This window comes from Pimephales promelas, chromosome 14 (assembly GCF_988280905.1).
Source record: "Pimephales promelas chromosome 14, fPimPro1.hap1.1, whole genome shotgun sequence".
In the NCBI taxonomy this organism is placed as follows: Eukaryota; Metazoa; Chordata; class Actinopteri; order Cypriniformes; family Leuciscidae; genus Pimephales; species Pimephales promelas.
Window position 1 is genome coordinate 6,196,033 of NC_142782.1, and position 16,976 is coordinate 6,213,008.

General features: G+C 39.6%; 1 protein-coding gene across 8 annotated transcripts in view; it reads right to left on the bottom strand.

Moving 5' to 3' along the window:
• The window catches only part of acot7 (acyl-CoA thioesterase 7), a 93,840-nt gene that overhangs the window by 21,882 nt on the left and 54,982 nt on the right, over positions 1-16,976 (bottom strand). For all 8 annotated transcript variants that reach the window (XM_089119328.1, XM_039663774.2, XM_039663775.2 and 5 more), the window contains one exon: positions 6,137-6,321. In XM_089119328.1, the coding sequence (XP_088975454.1) occupies positions 6,137-6,321 (185 nt within the window). The remainder of the gene's footprint in view (positions 1-6,136; positions 6,322-16,976) is intronic.

Consider the following 16,976-nt stretch of genomic DNA (forward strand, 5'->3'; position numbering starts at 1 on the left):
CTTCCAAGAGAACTACTGAAAAAGTTTATGAACAATCAAGTAACTATTATTAACTAAAAAGAAACTCTGATTATGAACTAGTAAGTAATAGTGCGCAGATGAAAGTGTTACTAGATACTTCTATGGGAATTACTAATTATTTGGATCCATATTATAAAGTGAAGATCATTGCAACTAACCAGTAATGACTCAAGTGTTACTACATGATCTAGTCATGATTTGTGCAACCACACACTTAAGTCATTTCAAGCGTTTGAGATTTTTGGTGAACTTTAGTATACTTTTAAAAAAATGTCTTTAGTAACACTTCACTTTATAATACGGATCCAAATAATTAGTAATAATTCCCACAGAAGTATCTAGTAACACTTTCATCTGCGCACTATTACTAACTAGTTTGTTAATCAGAGAGTTTTTTAGGTAATGGTAGTTACTAGATTGTTAATAAACTTTTTCAGTAGTTCTCTGGGAAGCTTTCAAAAAATAGAAGTTCTTGGTTAGTTAATAGTGAACTACCACTTTCATCTTTGCGCTATTACTTACTAGTTTGTTAATCAGAGTTTCTTGTTACTTAATAACAGTTACTAAACTGTTAATATTGTGTTAACCAAACCTCTTTCCAGATACCATGGCATTGTTGTATATTGTCAGTATATTGTCTGATTTTATTCACGCTGCTAAACAGCCTGGACACTATGAACCAAATTTTCCCCTATGATAGGGAACCAATCACAGAACGGGGAGGGAGCAGCAAGACGATGATGACGTACAGTATATGCGACACACCAAAGCAGTTTTTTTATATCTATGGACCATGGCAGCGGACGCAAAGTTACCTTTTGATACAGCCTAATGTTTGACATTAAACATATCGGCTCAACTGATTTGCAGAGGGGGGGATTTAAAGCTGTTCCCTTTTACTGGTGATTCACTTTTTTTAATTTTTACTTCATATAACGTTAGCCTTTTTTGTTGATCACATATTTTGTCATGTCATGTGTTTTAACAGCTAGATCGTGTTGCTATGGATGCAGTTTTTCACTCCGATAATATAATCGTTTTTGAATGAATAAACTCCTGTTTAAATCAATATTTTGTGTCAAATTATTGATTTATTTGGTAGGTAGCCATGTTATAAGTTGGAAAATGTATAGGGAGGCGGTTTTTACAGCGAATACAACCCCTTCAAGCTGATTCAAGACCCCTCCGCTTCACGTTAGAGTTTGCGGGGTTGTATTCACTATGACAACCGTCTCGCCATAGATTATCCCTTACTTTTATTTATTTATTTCTATGAGGGCTGACAAGACAAAATAAGGACTATCAAGTGTGTTTAAACAGTGCAGTACAGCAAGCAAACCAGTGGCACTACCATTTTTGCAGCGCCGAAAGCGGACCTTTCACTGATGTAATGACGCAATGATGTGCATTTGCTAGCCTGATTCATTTTGGGCCAATCCCAATTCTACCCCTTACCCCTTCCCTTTCCCCTAGCCCTACCGCTTCGCCTTCCCCTTGACCCTTGAAACAGAGTGGCAATGCGTAGGGGTGAAAATATTCCCCTAAGAAATGGGACACCACTACGCCTCCGTTAAACGTCATTAAGTCGTCGCTAGCGCCTACGTCACAGGAGATGCGCCGATGTTTATCACAACTTCCAAGATCCCGTCGACAGCTGCAGTTATCTCAGTCGCGTGGGTTACAGCTATTTTCTTGCATCTTGTGAAGTTCGCAGGAAACAACGTAGACGACGAAAATATGTTGCGGGACTATCGTTAGCAAACTACAGTAATTTTAGCGATTTTTTTTTTTTACAAACGTTTCTGTGAAGAAACTGACCGTAAATATGAACACAATATTGAATGTAACATAAAACAAATCATTATTTGTCGTTATAATACTTATTAAAGCCACAAATACTTAAATTTATGGGTCTCCTTCGTCGCTTGGGCAGCCAGCCTGGGTTAGCAGTGACACTTCTCATACCCCTTCGTTTGAAGTGTGCTCCCGAAAAATCTTCGTTTGAAGGGCTATCTGGCCCTTCACCCTAGCCCTCCCCCTCCAACCAAAAGAGAATTGGGACAGCCCTACCCCTTCACGTGGACGCGCAAAACGGAGGGGAAGGGGAAAGTGAAGGGGTAAGGGGTAGAATTGGGATTGGCCCTTAAGCGTTCTCCGAATGCTGAAGAGGAGCCTCGTCTAGCCTCTGAATGAAATGACTTGGAAGGAAATGACATTGAGAAACACATATGTACATAAATCTCCTAAATCTCTGACCCATCGTCGTCTTCATCGTCTAATTTTCTGTCGCTCTACATACGTCATCTGGTTTCATTGAACCGATTGGCAATGAGCTAAATGCAGGCGCATTTGATAGACATTCGTAGCACCCAATAATACGGCTCTGGGCATTCGTAAACCATGCCTCAAATACGAGAAATTGAACATGTGGTTTCCAGACCACGTCTCATTCTCAGTGATACATGGTCTGGCGTTAGCCAGGCTAGTTTGTAATGGAATTTTTAAATGAATCATTATTAACAGGATCCATTAACTTGTATATGCTTTAGAAACCTAAATGTCCACAAACCTTGGGCCAAAGTCAGTGTGTGTCTGAATCATATCTGAATATAACAGAAGAGGAAATTAAACTAGACAGTTGTCTAGTTGGCTGACTTTGAGGAACAAGGTGTAGTAATCAAGATATCCAGATTTGCTTTCACCCAGAAACAGAAGGCTTTGCTGAATTATATATATGAAGAACCAATAGAAAGATGATGTAATGAATCATGTCACCTTTGCCATGCTCCTATTCTATAAAAAATGGTTGTACTCTTTTTGCTGGTAGGATTCTCTCTGAAATTGGTCTGAGATCCTCCCGGCCATGATTAAAACATATTCAAACATGTCTGGAGTCTGTCTAGTTAATGCTGTGCACCAAGTTAGAGGAGCACTGAAGAACTTATTGCCGAGTGATAGTGATAAAAAATATTACTAAGTGTCAACTGGAGACACCCCAGGTAAACTTAAAAGGGTACTCCACCGTTTTTGTTATTCACTTAAATAAGACGAGTTGATACTCAATCGACGCGCGAGACACTTTGATAGCACTTAACTAGCCCAGTTCATTCAATAGGGGCAAGCAGAGAAGCGACCAAACACCTCCACGTTTTCCCTATTTAAATACAGTTACTCGAGCAGTGTAACTCGACCTAGGACGGTGACACAAAATAAAACGTTGCGCTTTTCTAAGCGTGAAAAGTCGATAACTATATTGTATGGCGGAATACCACAGCAAGTGCTTGGGATCACTTGGATTCGGCGCAGTAATATCATCACTCCGGAGAGGTAGAGGACTTTTCACGATTGATGATATTCCTGTGCCAAGTCGAAGTGCTCCCATACAATATAGTTATAGTAACGGTGGAGCATCCCTTTAAGTCAGGTGCGTAAGGGAAAATCTACCACAGGTTATTCACCTTATTAGTTTTAGAGAAACAACAGTTTATTTTTCCATAAGATAAAATAACTCTACCATAGACACAACCAACTTAATCACTTGTATTTTATGCGTCTTATGCATTCCTTTATCATTCATGGTATTCATTTACTGTAGTAGTTTTGTTAGTTATTCTTGTTTATCTTTTGTTCATAAAATGTATTGTGCTGATAATACAGAAGAGGCTCAACAAGTTAATGATCTCACCAATCTTTCCGATAAATCAGCTTACCAGTTTACATTAATTGTGGTCATCTGATGTACCCAGAACCACACCTTAAAGGACAACTCCAGTGGTTCGACTTGTCGAGACTGTTTTCCAAAGATGGCTCCTGTCTGTATACATGAAGTGGACTGTCTTTATAAAATATCTTCTTATTAAACTGTCTGTTTCCATGTAGGGACCCTCATTATGTTACTATGTTAGTGTGGGCTATTTTGAGCCTTGAGTGGTATTAACTAGCGATTTTTATTTTCCATTACTCTATGCCCTATATCATAGCGTTATAAGCTAAAGAGTTTTTAGAGATAAAACTCTTCATATTAGATTATCATGAAAACAAATCTCAGAGAACGATTGACTAGGTACCAATGTGTTATTAGACCAAAGGTTCATTTTGCGCCAGGGTTGTCCTTTAAGTGACGTGTGATCCAAATGTCACAAAAACAAAGAAAATGTCCAGAGGTTGATGTCCTGGCTTTAATCTATTTCCTTTATCTACAGCCCCATTTGTCTGCTTCTATACTTGCAACACATAGATATTGCACAAACACATGACACCTACCAGATTCACTGTGGAAGAATCAACACCCATCCAGGTGTGCATTTTCCGTATAACGATGTAACTTGCTCACCATAGTGTGATGCATCTTTGTAGGAACTAACTAGGTAGTCCCAAAACCATAGTAACATGGTCGCACCTCTGTCATTTGCAAGACACTGGTTCAAAAATATCGTCACTCGAAGGTGGTGGAGTAATAACTTCTGCTAATGATTCGAGTTCAAAATTAATATCATATTATTATAGTAAATCACAGGAAGTCGATATTTTTTTATCACGTTAATATGCAGTATTGCGTGCACTTTACTCCCATATATTTACGGTTCATTGAGCCATTTAGTTCATTCAGCTTTCTCCACACCATCATTTCTCTGAGATGCTGTTGTAATGAACATGGCATCTGAGGACTAATTCAACTTTTTTTGTTTACCATTTTATTTGTTGTTTGATTCATTGTGGGTTCCCTCTTATGTCATACTTGAAATGTTAGCTTGCTTATTGTGCCCAAGAGCATGATCTACAGTATGCAAGTCATACTAACAAGAAACTATGTTTCTAACCAGAGGTCGAGAGCCTCAGTCACCAAGAGCTGTACCATACGTGCTTGCAATGCTTTTGTTGGAAAAATTCAAAACCAAATCGTTGAACTAAGTTAGTAATGATGATTTTAAAAACGCACCCCAGAGTATAGTTTTATTATATTACATTATTACTGCTAATGCATTTTTTAAAAATACACAATAAACGTTGTTGTACAGTTCAAGTTTCAATTGCATAAAAGCTTGGATATAAAACTTCCTATTGCAAATGTTAGAACAATAAGTCTGCATATAAATGATTATTAATACCATTATGCAAGTTTTTCATGGCACATGTGCATGATGAGGTTTTTTTGTGCTTAGTTGTTTTTTTAAGGACACAACTTGTCATTTTGTAATACTCATCTGGATTGGTGGTTTACTCATCAAAGCTATGACTCACAGCCCTGCAAATCTGGTTCTCTAGATAGAAAGCAGCCAAAAAAACCTTTAAAATCAGCAACAGATCAGTCTGACCAGTTAGACAGTCCATCTCAAACCAGTAGATTGAGTTGATTGAGTTGTTATGGATGAACTATCTTTCTAACATATTGTTCAGATAGCGCCCCAGATAGCGTCACTGGTTTTATTTATTAATTATAAATTGTTAATTAGTCTTGTTTTAAAAAAAAAGTTGTTTATTGTATTATATTACATTATTATTATTCATGTATTTAATTGTATTAATGTATATATGTAAATGTACTAATGTGTTTAAAAATACACAATAAACCTTGTGCAGTTAAAGCTTCAATTGTTCTTTTTTCTATTTCCCATTAACAGTTAAAATAATATTTCTACAGATTTTCTACATATTCTACAGGTTACACAGTAGCACTATAAAATAAATAAAATAACATTTCGTAACTGTATACTACTATACAGTATTATTAAAAATGAACAGTGTAATACTGTTATTTAACATGGTAAGAAATTACAGTAAAATAATGTTATTTAATTTAAAGTATGCTTAACAGTACTGTAGTTAGTGTTACGGTAATTTTACTGTTCAATGAAATACAGCAAGTACTGGATAATTGTTGCCAGTAAGTTACAGTTAATTTGACAAGAATTTTTTTTTTTACAGTGTGGAGAACACTGTGTTATATTCCACACTGCACTGCGATCAACTTAACCTTCAATTTCCATCTGCAGCAATCTTTTTCTTGCTCAAAAGACATTTTAAATATAAATTTGGAAAAATAATCACACTTTAGATTAGGGCCCAGTTCTCACTATTAACTAGGCCTATTGTACATGAGCTCTGAATTACTCACCTTCAGTTGTGGCACAGGAAGGGGCTTGTTGTCTTTGTCCAGTGAGATATAGGTGAAAAAGGCTGTGACAGCCCTATATTTTCCCTTCTCAGCCTCCACCAGAGAGTCAGCATCAACAAAAACCTCAATCTCCATTGATTTGTTACTGGTGAAGGTCATTCGCCCGGAAACAGTAATGACACAGCCTGCAGGGGTCACATAACGTCAGGTATTAAATCTATTCATCATTATATGATACCATATTCATTCTAAGACAGAAATACTGTATGTGTCTGTAGAATTAAACAGCACTGCTGATGCTGAAATCTTCAAGGTAATACTAGTGTTACATCATGTGGGAAAGTTTATGTACTATACTAAAGTGTGTGTGTATATACAGTATATATATATATATATATATATATATATACACACACACACACACACAAACACACACACTAATCTAATTAAAAATATATGTAGTTTATTGATTCAATGTAACAATTTCCATATTATAATAAATTAAGGAGTACATAAACAGTGGGGTCGTGGAAATCAGTGTGTGTAATTGTGTTCAATGTGGAGTCAACTACAAAAATTGGCATTTGTAAGTTGATGTCTTGAAGAGGGCAAACACTGTGGCACTATCAAAACATTGCTATTTGGCTTTTTTTGTGGCCTGATTTGTCGAAGAAATTAACCAGTGGCGTAAGCTGTTAACTACAGTACTTTGTCCAAATAATGGCAAACCCCTCTTTGGTATCATAATAATAGGGTAGAAGAAGGCTTTCCATTTCTGAAAAGACAACACAGTAAAATGTTTGTGGTCACAAGGATTTGAGAGACCTTTTGGAATTTTTGCAATAGCTGTAGATTTTCGTTTTCATAATCTGTAGATACCGTTTTCAAGTCGGTACTGTAATTTTAAAAATCTGACGATACCATCATTTCCCTCTAGCATTTTGAACGCTGTTGAATGGATTTTTAAATTTGTCACATTTTTATTATTTCTGTACCGACTTGGTACTGAAGTCGGTAATGTTGACAACACTACCTGAAGATGTACATTTTCATTCATTTGGTCGGTGTTCTTTAGTGAAACGCGACTCACAGTGTATTCTAGTTACAGTACAAGTATACATTTGATCAGTACTCTATGTGTGCGCTATATCAGTTGAGTTGCATGAACCATGGTATAACAAATTTTAGCATTATAGGTATTATCTGTGTTTGGGAAAATTGTTTGAAAATAGTAATGATTTTTGCAAATATATTTGGTGCTGCCAGTGGGGTAGTTACACAATTCCTTGGTACAAACTGCTTTATGTTGCATTTTAACCAAAGTTGGATATAAAAATGAATAAATAATGCATAATATTTCTTCTTAATTTCAACCATATACATGCCTTTCAATGTCTGTAATTTGGTTAACATTACATGGTCTACACAGGCCCAATATTTCCTGATGTATCGGTTAACCCCTATTAATGTAGACTGGGACATATTTTCCTTTAACTTCTATAGTTTTGATCATGGTTTTTGAGGATGAGGGCATGTCATTCAACCTGTCCAAATGACAGATAATTTGCACCTTTATACATCAAAACATTTTGGTTGAATTTTATTATTTACATTTAGAATTATTTTCCCTACTGCCTGAAACCGATCAGCTCTGGCAACCATTGGCATAATGCAATGTGCAGCGTATACACTTTAATTGTAACTTTATGTAAAGCTCATAGCTAACAGAATACAGATGAAAAAATTCTAGTCAGCATGGAGAATTAAAACACCACTAGTGCTGCCACCTTCCACTGCCAGGACAAAAGCCTACTGAACCTTCTGCAACTTGAGGCAGAGATGGCTTAGGTGACTTAGGTGACACTGGTGTTCCACAGGATCACTGTGAAAGCGTACCCCATCAATGGAAGGAAGGGATATTGTGGAAACCACATCCTGCCTGAAGGGAGATAACATGTGGACTGGGAGGATAACCAGGCAGTACAACATATGGAAAGTAACTGGGATGACTCCAGCCTATAACGGGGGGAGGATCAACCGAACAGTGATGGCAGAGAAGGCTCAGTTGAGGGAAGACATGGGCTTGCCGGAGGGAGCCGTACTGTGGAAGAATACACAAATGGCATAGCCGTAGGGATCACAACATATGGACCCAGCCTAACACAGGTTCCACCAGTGCATACAAGCGATAGGCCTGGCTTTGGACGTTCTGCCAGGTCCGTTGCAAAAGGGAATGAAGGAACTCGACAGGGCTCGGCTAATAAGGGGAACTCAAATGGAGCAAGAACTGCGCACATCTCCAGTCAATAGGAGGGGAATGGCACAGGAAGCTGACACTTTGAACCAGTGATGCGCGGGTTGATCCGAAATGAGCGGGTGCCTGCGGTCACCCGCGGTTACCCGCAGTTACGGGTCATCCAAAAATGTTTTTAATGATATTCGGGTCGCGGTCGGTCGGGTCGTTTGAAAAAAGATGCCAATTAAACATTTGTATTAGTACTAGACACAATTTTTGATGAAATATACAGCCCTACAAATTATTGGCTAAATAACTGGCACGAAGATAACACACAAGCTCAGTCTAAACAGTTCTCGGTTCTATACTAGTGATTCGAGAACCGCTGTCCCTGTGCGTTCGGTAGTACGCAGTATCAGCTGCTCGTGCTCATCACTTCTCTCAACAGTGGCACCAACATGTCTCGGTTCAGTGAACTGTTGGAGTTACTGGAGTAAAATAGAATTCAGGATATTGATTTATTTCGATTCGGAGGCGACTGTCAGGCATGTCTGAAAGTAAGTAACTAACTTGTGGATCAGCACTGACGCAAGACGCGAACTGTTTCGAACGATTCAGTTCGATTTAGTGTAGGTTCGATCGGTTCACTAAAAAGAACCGGTTCAAAAGAACGATTCGTTCACGAACCGGCCATGTCTATGATCACTACAGTCTGCAGAGATGGAGGCGGCAAGAGAAAAGGTAAAGACTGGGGAGTGGAAGCTCCGCAAATACACAAATTGAAAGAGTAAAAGTGTGGGAGACATTTGCTGAAATAATGAAATATGATGACCAAAGTGCTGGCTTTGCCTTTGTTATGTGTAGGCCTACGTCTTCTTGCGATGCTGTGTTGTTACACGTCTATGGCCCAATATTGCTCTGATGAGCATTTACTACTTTTAAAAAATGCGGTCAGGAAGCGGGTCGGGTACAATATTTTTTTTTACTTTTTTTTGCGGTCCGAGTTGCGGGCGGGTAGTTGAAAACGTCGGTCGGTTGCGGTTTGTTTATACATTGACCCGCGCATCACTGCTTTGAACTGGACTTACAGTAAAACTGTACTGTAAAACTCTTTTTAACATCTGTTCAGCGACCTGTGTCAAACGCCTAGGAGGGAGCAATACCCTCACTTAGGAGGAGCTTATCACCCAAGTGGGCACGTGCATCTTGGGAAAACTTTCTCACTAAGATGAAGGCATCTACATGTAGCGGGCCAACCTCTGCTTGGGAACAGCCTTCCCTTCTGCTGGTCTCCGAAACAGACAAGAGCTGGTCTGAGGTCCAGGCTTTGCAATCTGCGGATGGAGAAAAGACAACCCAGGGCTGGGCCTACCTCCTCCGGGCCAGCGCTTGTAGGCTCACCACCTGGTCCCGTAGGAGAGGTAGGAACATTGGGCAAAAATCCAGGCTGGGGTCTCCGATTTTGTGAGAGGTAGACGGCCTGAACTCTAGGCACAATTCACAGACTGAAATGTAAGCAAGTCCCTACCCTCTAGTAGAGACCAAGAAAGGAGGAGAACTGAAAAACACTGAGGTGATTGAAAAAATCAGGATCTCCTCATGAAGAGAATATTTCCACTCTCCCTGAGTCACAGGCTATCGTGAGGCTCGTCAGCAGCACAATTGAGAATGCCAAAAGTACTACGTGGAATGAAGCGACCTCAGAAGCTTCTGACTTTGAGGAGGAGGTGGTGGGTGAGTTGTGACATGTGAGGGAAGCATGGCGCAACGGTAGCAATGTTGTCTTTTCAGGCCAGTACAAATTCGCTGAGTAGCGGAGTCTCAAACGAAATTAACTGAAAGCAACTTGAGGCAATGGATGGCTGCCAATGCGATTGGCAATGAGGGCCGCCCAGACCTCTGTTACTGCATGCCCCTTGTACGTGGACCCTTAGGCAGTATTGATGGACACTCGTTCTATGGACCGTTGGCCCGGTTTCAGTGGGACCCTTTCTCGCTTCTATGCAGCACTAACCATCTACACCCTCTTTTTCAGAGATGCAGTGGACCGACTCCATCTCCAAAGTAGAAAAGAGATCCAGTCTGATTACAAGTTTCCTCTTTCCCAATTGACCCGAGGAACCAACTGGCTATGAGGTGGGACAGCGAGGTGGTGTACAGGGACCTAGGTGGTGTACAGGGACCTGGCTCGGAAGGACCAGAGGGGGGTCTAAGTGTGGTGCAAAATACTTACCAGAAGACCAGGGATGCGTAAGAAGGCGGATGACCAGGTCCTCGAACCACACCCAGCTGCCAAGCTGGTAAACAGAAGGGGGCTGAAGGGTGCAAGGCTTTACAGGGTCACACACAGGACCCAGGAACAGAGGAATCTGCTCTTTCTTTGAAGTGTGGGTACCACTTGCTCCGCTTTTTTGGGAGCCAGCGGTGGGACACACACACAAACAAAGACTCCAACCGGCCCTACCCCGGGGGGAGGGAGTGGATCGGTGATCAACTTCAAGAGCATCCTCCTCCATCCCTGAGTGGCCCGCTCAGAAATGCTTTCGATTGCCACCTAGCTTGGCAGCATCTGGAGCGGGCTGGGCAACTGTACTGCGCCCTCCATGCTGAGCCCTGGCTGGAGGCTGTTGCAGAGGCCCAGTGGGAGTGGCGGCCGGGGAACACCTTCTGTGATGAGCAGGTGGAAGAACTGCCACCGGTGGCAGATCGCTCCAATAGAGGGATAGCCTCACAACTCTTCAACCGCTCCTCCATCAAGGGTAGTGAGGGGCAAAAAGCTATTCAGGCAGTTTCTGGCAGAGAAAGGTGCCGTACACAACCTGCTAAGATCTTCATGTACTTCGGGAAAGAAAGGCACTGGGACGGCGAACTGAGAACCAGCACGGCCCACCTTGAGATACCAATCCTCCAATTGAGACTGAGCGGGACACAGATTCCACTCGAGCCCGGCAGCATCGGCGGCCCGTTTTCACCATAGCCGAGACTTCTGGATCTGGCTCGGGCAACGTTACACTCCCAGAGGGAGACACAGCCGAGTCGTCATCTCCAGAGGCCAGCTCACTCTCCGATGCTGCTATCGACATCTTATACTCTGGGGGAACCCCAATTGAAATGGCTGAGCGGTCCATTACAGAGAGACCAGCACGTTTAACAGGAATTCCATCAGCTGCGGTGTGATGGAGTGAGGAGCCCACAGGAAATGGTTACCGGGACACATCCATAACTATCCTCTGATCACTCATCCCCACATTGGAGGGGCGTGGTTATGGATATAAAGGAGACACCCAAACCGTAAAGCCTACGTCATCGGGCAAGGTCATCCAATGCAGAGGGGAGGGGCATGTTCAAACTTTGATTAAAGATTACGAAGCCCAAAAATTTTTTTGTGTGGATTGACTTGCATGTATGAATTGTTCACCACAAAACGATCAATTTAGGCAAACAAAGTAAATATGGTCAATTTTGATTTCATGGGGACTTTAAATCTCGTTTCTGTCCTCTAACCAGATGTCAACAAATACAAACATTTAGAAATTTGTTGCTGTTAAAACAGCAGTTGAGAGCTCAAAGCTTGCGATCACCGCTGCACACTGTAGAAACCACCAGCACTGGGAAAGTCTTCCAGAAGAACACCAACACACTCATTTGTTGTAAACAACAGCACTCTTCAGAGATATCAAACGATCGGCTCTGAAATTAAAGGCAACTAATGCGTGCATCCACCCGTATTTATACCCACGTGTGTACCCACGAGTGTGCGATGCAAGTCACACATGCCAAATTTCACTGGGTCGTTTAATAGTACTCGAAGATGATTGGCTCCCATTCAAATGGGAGTGATCCCATTCACCCTGGCGTGATCCCATTCAAATTCTTGACTGAAAGAGAACTGCATCTTATTAACATACTGATAAACAAAAGTGTATTCTTATTAATCGATTAAATAGATATATTTTGTAGGGCTGGGTAGTGGGTATTGAGACAAATTTCACAATTCGATTCGATTTCGATTCACAAGCTTGCAATTCGATTCGATTCCGATTCGATTCGATTCAATATCGATTATTTTGGATATCAGTTACAATAAATGGCAATTTTTCTTAAGGGAATCAAATCTCTTAACTAATGCTGTAAACTGGGAGACTAGTTGTAGCCTACTAGGCTTTATTAGCCTAATATAAAGGTAATAATGAATGAATCACTTAAATTACACTTTTATTTATTTTTTTTTATAATAAGAAGATTAGGCCTACATGAAATATAAACATTTAAATGGTGGCTGTCATAAAAACTTGCCAGATTTATTCAAATATGAAGGTAATAATGAATGAATCACTTAAATTACACTTTTATTTACTTTTATAATAAGAAGATTATATGAAATATAAACATTTAAATGGTGGCTGTCATAAAAACTTGCCAGATTTATTCAAATATGCATTAAATATTGAAGAACATTTAAGATTATAATGCATATGTAATATAGTGTATATATTTAGCAAAATGCTCCTCTCAGGAGTTATTTTTTTCTCGCTGACTAACGAGTTTATGTAGGTTTTCTGAGGTAAATATGACGATACATGACATTGGTTACAAGCTGTTTAACTGACGTCTTTCAATGGACGTAATTTGAAAATTGAGACTTTGTTTCATATCAATAGTAACAAAGGACAAAGATTATTGCGATTTTTTGGATGCGCGCAGCCGCGATACAATGTCCTATTCATTCAAATGAAACAGGATGACTAATCGATTCTTGAGATTTAAGAATCGATATCGTTTCGTAAAAATGAGAATCAATTAATATCGAGAAATCGATATTTATTACCCAGCCCTAATATTTTGGGTTTCAAAAATTTTAAATATTAACACTAAATATTGTGCAAAATAAATGTTCCTATGATTTCAGCACTATTGTCAATATCTGTATACTTAACATTACATTATATTTATAATCCCTGTCCTGTCAACAGGATTGTGAATTTAAGCACATCTAAAAACACTGTAACACATTTGTTTGTAGCTCCCACGGTTACGTTGAGTTTGTAATGTCGGAAACCACAGTGGAAATCTGGGATTTTTTATTATATACTTTGTCTAACAGAGTATTTGAAATGCTTGCATGTGGCTGTCTCAGTATACAGAGAGACAGCGGGTAGGCTATGAATAGTACCACTTATGACGTTTATATAAGGGTGCCAGGAAAAGTATAGAACTAGTTTAAAGCATGCCACAAAGCTGGCCTAACCATTACAGCCATTAAAGTCATTAAACCATTCAAGTTTGACTTAAGTTGTGTTCAGTGGTTCCAGGAAGGGATGCTAATGTTTAAAATAGAGAAACCAGGACATCTGGAAAGAATCAACCTTGTGCATCACTAAAGCATCACGGCTTACAAAGCATAAACAGAAAAGCTTATCCCAGTCACACAAACCACCTTCCTCATCCAGCCAGAAAACAATACGAGAAAGAAAATAAAAAATGAGAGTATATGCTTCAAAATTTCATCTTTTGTGTTCCTCATCATCATCATCATAATACCATTTGTGGAAAGACATGAAGAATGAGTAAATGGCAGAATTGTAATCCATCAACAGGTAAGACTGCTGTTACTGCCACTGGACTAAACTCACTGTTCACTGTCTTTCTGAGAGAACTTTCACTTACAATACCATTTCCTTTTCCAGAGTAATGCAGACTCAGATCTTTCAGACTGTGATTGCTTGAACATCTGACCAGCTAAGCAGAGTTTAGTGTTGGACTATTGGTCTGCCCTGCCAACGGCAGACGTGTTTATTATTGTTGCAATTCTGTTTAACGACACTAGAGTTGTAGGAAAGAATGTTGATCAGTGTCTCAGTGGTTCATGTAGGTTGTCTACACACCGGAAGGTTGGTGGTTCAATCCGCGGTTCCACCTGACCAAGTGTCGAGGTGTCCATGAGCAAAACACCGGTGTATGTACCGTGAATGTGAGGCAATATGTAAAACGCTTTGGTGGCAATTGAGTCTGTGAAAGCGCTACATAAAATGCAGTCCATTTGATGAGTTAAGACACAGCTGAATTAGCTGACATATAACAATTCAAAATTCTGAAAACTTTACCAAGTTTATGTCAGAAAGACACACGTGGCTTTGAAAGTTTTTCTAATCTGAGAAGACTGATTACACACTAATGTGTTTTTGAACTAGAAAGAAAGCACCTTTTGTATATTTAGAGACCATTATACATTGAAAGTGCATGGGATTGTTTGTCAAATCTCATAGTATTAGCACATGAATAGCTTATTTTAGAGTATTTTTGTGTCAGATGAGTAATGAAAGAATGAATGGATGAAGTAATAAACATAATAATTAATAGAATACATATTTAATCATTGCTGAGTCCCTCAATAATGAAGAATACCTCAAGATGTGTGATAAACAACATTTTTTCATATTACGTCTTATTGTTTCTTAATTACCTTAATTATGGTCTTCAAAGTATGTGTTTGTACATTTTTATATGGCATTTAGGTTTTTTTTAATTATTATTAAATCAAATTAACCATTGACATCTAAAACTGAAACTCAAACCTCAAGGCATCATGCATCCTGAAGGAGTTTGTGTCATGCTTTGGTGATTTTCTCTGCTTTGGTGAAATTAGTCATAGCCACAGTGTCATTTATTGTACTGAATATCATTCAGGCTGTTCTTTTCTTTCATTCTATGTTACATAAAGTACAATGCAACATGTCTAATTATACTACTGAATGTAAGTACTTTACTCAAAGAATAATAATATTACAAAAAAAATGTTCTAAAAATCTGTCCTAACAGTAAATAATAAATTCCAGTAGCACTAGTATGCTTATATATTACTCTAATGTTATGTTCTATTCACTCACAAAGTTAAAATTTCTGAAAGTGCAACAGAATGCCACTTTGAGCAAAAAAGAAAGTATGTTCTGGACATCAGGCAATGAATAAGGTTTATAGCCTCAAGGTGGCATTTCACAACATTGTGGTACTATCAGACCCCCTTCTGGACATCGAGGTTCACGATGAGAACCTGGATGGTCGATGGTCAGTTGGGCCATGGCAGTCAGGACGCTGATGGTCTTGATGGTCTAAACATGCTACTGTCAGATTTAATGGAGCTTTGGATCCAGTCAGAAACTCTGCACCTCGGGTGGTCACAATGGCAATCACTGACAGGTTAGAGTCAATGTCTCAAAGGTAGGTGCAAATGTCATTTCTTCCTGCAGGATTTGGTGTGAATGTTTTCTAGCCAGCATGTTGAGATCTCTCTCTGGGGGGCAAACCATGCTCTTTGCAGGGATTGTCTGAAGGGACCCCCTTCTCTCTGTGGTTGCTGGGGCTCTCGGCACTGTCTGATGTTTTGTGTTTTTTTAGAGAGCTGTGGTTCCCTCTTTTGTTTGCCTGTACAAGGCAGAGGTAATTTGCTCTGCTGGAGTAGTGTGCTGTAGTATTTTTATTTATATTTTTGCAGTATGTAAGAGTGTGTCAGTTCTAATTGGACAATGTCAAAATAGTTTTTAATGTTGTCCAACTGCTGGGTCAGAGCTCTGATTCCATTCGTAGGTTGGCTTTTGGCTCTAGTGTCTATTTCTTTTGGTTCTACATTGTTCCAATGTTTAATAGCTGTCAGAGCATCTTGAAATCTGGTCATTTATTCTGTAACTCTGTTCTGCCAGAGTCTTTGTGTCTGTCCTGTGCCTTCACTCGCTAGTCTACATAGCTTTGAGTGGGGGTTAGATTCTGTTCCTCGCGGCTTCAATCTGTTTACCTCCTGGCTCAGGCTTACAAGGGTGTGGGCCAAGGAGAGGATGGTGTTAGTCAGCTCCTTATGGTCGTAGTTCTAGCTCAGGCTGGGTATCAGGAGTCCACATGTGTCCTTATCTTTCTGTTTCCTTCTCTGGCATTGTAGGTCATTGACAGCCTAGGGTTGGAGGGCGCCCATCACAATAACTTGACAGGTCTCAAGGTTTATCATCTGGATGGTCAGTTTGCCCATCTGAGACAAACTGGCACACTTATGGTGAGAAGAAAGGGCAAAAGCCAATGCAAGTTCGTACAAAGGTGGTAAGCTAACTGTGCAGTGTTCAGCTATGTTGCTGACTGATGTCTACAGCTAGAGTGGCAGGGTGCAAAAGTTTGAGTAAGGTTGTTGACAGGCCTTAAACAGGAGTCATCTTACGACTGGAGCTGTTAAACTACTTAAAACACTGATTGTTGTCACATGTTTGGTTAATATGAGAGTGACAAAAATAAATCAAAACCTGAAATTTTAAATAAAATAAAATAAGAATAAAATATCTAAACAAAAAAATAAAATAAAAATCAGAAAGGAATAAAGGAAAAGGAATGTTTTCCCTATTTAGTTTACTCTAAGCGATATGATTAAGCAATGCAATATGATCATACACTGTAATATGATAATAAAACCATTGGAGAATGTTAGCTAAAGGAGTAGTTCACTTTAAAATGAAAATTACCCCATGATTAACTAACCCTCAAGCCATCCTAAGAGTATATGACTTTCTTCTTTCAGACGAAAACAATTGGAGTTATTTTAAAAAATAGCCTGGCTGTTCCAAGCTT